This window comes from Populus nigra, chromosome 3, assembly GCF_951802175.1.
Source record: "Populus nigra chromosome 3, ddPopNigr1.1, whole genome shotgun sequence".
Lineage (NCBI taxonomy): Eukaryota > Viridiplantae > Streptophyta > Magnoliopsida > Malpighiales > Salicaceae > Populus > Populus nigra.
The window spans coordinates 22,348,627-22,353,552 of NC_084854.1; the positions used below are offsets into that span (position 1 = coordinate 22,348,627).

Sequence of the window (4,926 nt, forward strand, 5' to 3'; positions counted from 1 at the left end):
ATCATTTCAATATAAAAAAATTATTGTGTTAAAGTTTTAAACCTTCATAATCTTATTACTTTTTTAAGTTTAAAAAAAAATAATCCAATCCGCGATAGAATACGGTCAAATATACTAGTCCTAGCTATGATGCGTGTCATGATCATTAAAAATTGTATAATTTTACTGACTAAAATCAATGAGGCACCCTAATGTTGAGCCTCCTAAGCCACACTGAGTGAAGCACCATATGAAGAACATCATATGGCTTAGCCGGTCGGTTAAGCACAAAATGCCTTTGCACTTTCATCACTCCCTTCTGCATTTTCAGGTACTCATCATACGAAATTCCTCTCAAAATTGTCTTAATTTCAGGAATTTTCTCCACTGGAATTTGTACCGAAAACTGGCTCCAGTCAAGAACATCACTGAATGGTAAATTATAATGGTCAGAAATAATAACCGGAACACATCCTGAATAAATTGACTCCGCCACTCTAGGACTAGCCACTTCAAAACCGCTAGGGCACAAACAAAACTTGCTTTGCCCCATTAATTCCATGTAATCTTGATCCTTTGGTAAGTATTCATGAACTTGGATCTCGTCATCTTTTTCCTTCCAATGTTTAAGCAAGATTTTGCGTATGTCTCCGTGCGCACCTCCTGCAAAAAATGCTAAGATCTTGCGTTCGTGGGGAGCTAAGCCACGGCATGCTGGAGTGAGTTTTAAGGGGGGGCAGTTCAGCTCCGGCAGTGTAGCATCTCTTCTTGGTCGGAATCCTTCAGAAGTGTTGGCATTACACATCACTCTTATCAGATTCTTGTATAGTTCTGGGTCATCTCTCGAGACCTGTGGTGCCTGAAATTACAAGGAAAATGCACGAGAATTCCAAATGTGCAGTCGCAACGTTAGTATAACTAGAACTTCAGTCCCCGTGTCATTTTTTTGCAGGGGACATGCTAGGTTTCAATCTTATCAGATTGTCTACGAAGAGACACACCAGAACTTCAATTCTACATAAATAGCTACGTACGTACCCAATCATGGCAAGAAACCATAAAATGGTCACCACCTCTGCTTCTGTTCCAATAAGGATATTTATTTGCTACGACTGTAACATAGTCCTTGAAGATTCTCACTAGTCTTTCACGATGATAGGTGGTGATAGGCAAGTAAACGAACTCAACAATGTAAGCCACGCTGATTGGTAGAAAAAATGCGTGGGCCTCATCATGATTGCTGGCTAAAAACGGGCTCTTCCCACTCTCCATTTCATCGATGAACTGGCCCTCAATTGAATAGATATGTTTCATGGGCCCGTTGTGAACCATGGGCGTTTCTCCTTCCCTGTAGACCCATATCTTGAATCTCTTTACCATCTCTGAATAACTCCTGATTAAGGCAGAAGAAAACCTTGTTAATCAATCCTGTACGTGTAATAAATAGCAAGAAATAAAGCTCAGTGGTTAAGGAGATGGCTGCTTTTCTTGATTTTCTAGTCTGACTTTCAAGAATATTTATTAAATTTTTCTAAGTATGTCAAGTCGATGTGGAGGGTGTGCCTTTAAAACATCTAGAGTAGAGAGGGACTTGGTCTAGTTGATACAGAAGCTAGTCCAAAGAAACCCTTATCATTAAAAAAACAAAAGAAAAAAGAAATCATGAGCATCCAACTAGTTTTAGAGACCTCGTATATGGATAGAATACAAATAAAAGTAAACTATAGCACATGAATCGATACAAACATTAACTACAAGGATAAAATTGAAAAAAGAAAAAAGAAGAAGTAGGAGAATGAACAATATATTCATTGTAGAATGACAGTGCTGTATACAGTGCATTTAGACAACCCATAATAAAAGCAACTAAGCAAGCCCCCTTTTAATTTTAATTTTAATTGTACTATGAAAATTTACGTGTCTCGCCATTATGGGCTAACATAGATGTGAGGGGGGGGGGGGGGATGCAAATGGGAATACGGAGGCATGCCCGTTCTACTCGTTATATGCTACCGAAAACAGGGCTAGCTTTTACCAGGCCACATGCCTCAACAAATTCCGATCCCTAAATAAAGTAAAACATTTCAAATCAGTCCCTATTGGTAGCAATATTTTGATAATCTCAAAATAACATATTTTATCATATGATTTTGATTGTTTCGAAGACTACTAAGTTAGCATCAATGCGCGCATCGCTACGTACTTAACACCTTTCCCTTTTTCTTTTTCCTAAAATAATTATAAAATGCAAGATAGTTGTTGTCCAAGAACTCAGCTGAAATAACGAACCAATAATGATCGATCCCATGACAATTTTTTTTTAAAAAAAAAACATTTCTTATAGAAATCCTTAAAAATCAAAATCATAGACTAAGAAACACTTTGTTATTATTCCATGTTTCATAATGTTTCGGTTGATGGGAACGCCAATGTTTAATTAGTCTTTTAAGCAAAAAAAAAATAAAGTTTGATTAAATTAACACAGATTGTAATCACAGGGTTGATTAACCTTCCTTCTCCTTCTTCTAAAAAAAAAACAAAAGTAAAATAAAACACCTCTTGAGTAGAGCTTTTTTACATGTAATATACATAAAAACTCTTCCTAGAAATGATATATTTAAATAAGACTTGACTTCTTAAATTTTATATATAGATATCAACATGATTAAAGAAATAAATTGAAAAGAATTCCAATTTTACGTTAGATAAGTGAGCAAATATTAGAATCGGCAGTATTTCTTAGGTGAAAAAACAATACAACCATGCATCACACTATAGGAATTAATGTGTAGTAGTATAAACATTAAAAAAAAAAAAAAGGAGTGGTCAATAGAAACTTAACTGATGAAATGCGTATGCGTTTCTGTACATGGATCCTCTGGGAATGAAAGCATCCTCCTTCTCAGTTAATGTATAGTTCTTTCTGCGAATTGCTTCTTGTATAGCCACCCTCGCATTTACTAAATCTGCTTCAATTCTCTCTATACTACTCTTCTTCTACAACATGAAAAACAAATGAGAAATAAAATCATCAGTCAAGCCAAACAAACAGTTTCTTACCAAAAAGAAAAGAAGAAGAAGAAGAAGAAGAAGAAGAATGTTGATGATCACTTTTTTGTGGCTAACAATGCTATTGTTTAGAGCAATATTGGTAGAAGTTAAAGGTGATCCAACTTGTGGAAGAGCTTGAGTGGTGTTGCTGTTAGATTTGTGTTGGTTAAATATTGGGGTTAAAGGAGGGGAAATTATAGTTTGATTGTTTTTGAATAATGGAGAGTGGTAGATAAGTAGGAGGAGAAAAATGGTTGAGAGCAGAATGAAATGTATGGGGCAACTAAAGGTTGCCATGGGGATAGGTTGTTCTCTGAGTGGTGAACTATCTGCTATATATCTAGGGTTCTTATATGTCAAGGTAGGAAGAGACTAGAACGGGGTTTGTGTAGAATTCTCTAACTAAGCCTCGCCAACTTCTTGTGTTTTAAAAATGAAATCAAATATAAAATAAAAAAAAATCTTAACCCAAAAAACATAAGAAATTTTCTTTGAAAATAATATACTGAATACAAAATAACAAAAGAATTTTGAAGAGAACCATAATGTGCTCTTAATAAAAACCGAACTATAATGAAAATAAATGTTCAGTTCGATTCAAATTTGTATTTTTTATATATATAATTTGGTTTAAAAACCAGAAAATAGTTACTATAAAAGTAAAATTAATAGTGGGAAGGACGTAATATCTTTCTAAAATCCACACAAGTCAACGAGAAGCATATACAGTGCTCTTTCCCTTCATTCACTGGATGAGAAATTTGCTATACTTAGCTTCTACATCATGCGGTATGTTCACTGCCTGATTAGCAACATTTGTGCTTTGAATCCGCTTTACAGTGCATGATCAAATCTTCTGTGTATATTGAGCTAGCTGTAAAAAGGCTATGGGGATGGGAAGATTGTGTATGGAGCTAGCTGTTCTTAGAATAAATAATTAAAAATAAGTTGAAATTATGCTTACTTTTTATACTGAGGCACGGACTTGACCCGGGAAATAATCTCATTCACCAAAATATACAAATAATTTAAACAAGAAGAGTTTCCTTCGCTAATACTCTATTGTTATTATTTATTTTTGATTCCTTAATTAAATCGCTAGATTAATGATATTCTTTACTAATTACAAGAAACCATATCTAACATAAAGAACTTGTTCACAACCTGACTAGAATAATTTAACGGGCGATGTCTCCAGTTTTTTCCTCAAAAATTTACTCTTCTTGAAGGGTAAATAAGAGGAAAGAAAGGCATGGTTACTCACCTTATGCATCCTTCTTGTGATCTGCACTGGTTGACTTTAATCAGCACTAATTAAATGCCCCACGTGCTATGGCCCTAAAAAGGGTTACAAGAGTTGTATATGACGAGTATTATTATAATTAGTAAATGAAAATATAGTAGTTCCGAAGGTATATTGGGCGGTTCCAAGACATTATTTTATAGAATATGATCATGCAATTAAGTTAATAATAATTAATTAATTATAAGAGCCCCCCATGACCCTGGACAAGGTCTCAAATCCGGAGTCGTCTTGGATCACATAAAACTTCTCCATCATCATTTCCCTTTAATTGAAATGCAAGCGAGTGTTCTTCCCAAGCTTTAACATTTCTTTAGGTTTAATATATATATATATATATATATATATATATATATATATATATATATATATATATATATATATATATATATATATATATATATAAAGCTAAGGCAGGGCGACCAGCTTTGAAAATCCGAAGCCGCATGGCCATAAGCTTTGCTTGCTTGGTGTTTTCATGCATGAAATTGTGAAGCCAGCTAGCATACTATATTTAAGGTATTGGGATTCACTATGCCGAGAAGGATACTGCTTTTCTTTTTCAAATCATTGCAACCTGGTTTTTGTAAATC

At 34.4% G+C, this 4,926-nt stretch overlaps 1 protein-coding gene across 1 annotated transcript; it reads right to left on the minus strand.

Moving 5' to 3' along the window:
* Positions 1-20: 20 nt before the first annotated feature.
* Positions 21-3,422, minus strand: LOC133690313 (probable glycosyltransferase At5g20260). Its single transcript, XM_062110559.1, has 4 exons — positions 3,091-3,422; positions 2,822-2,976; positions 1,018-1,372; positions 21-838 (listed from the first exon to the last, which is right to left on the minus strand). Exons 1-4 carry the CDS (start codon positions 3,325-3,327, stop codon positions 176-178), a joined length of 1,410 nt encoding a protein of 469 aa, XP_061966543.1. The 5' UTR covers positions 3,328-3,422; the 3' UTR covers positions 21-175.
* Between the last annotated feature and the right edge of the window lie 1,504 nt (positions 3,423-4,926).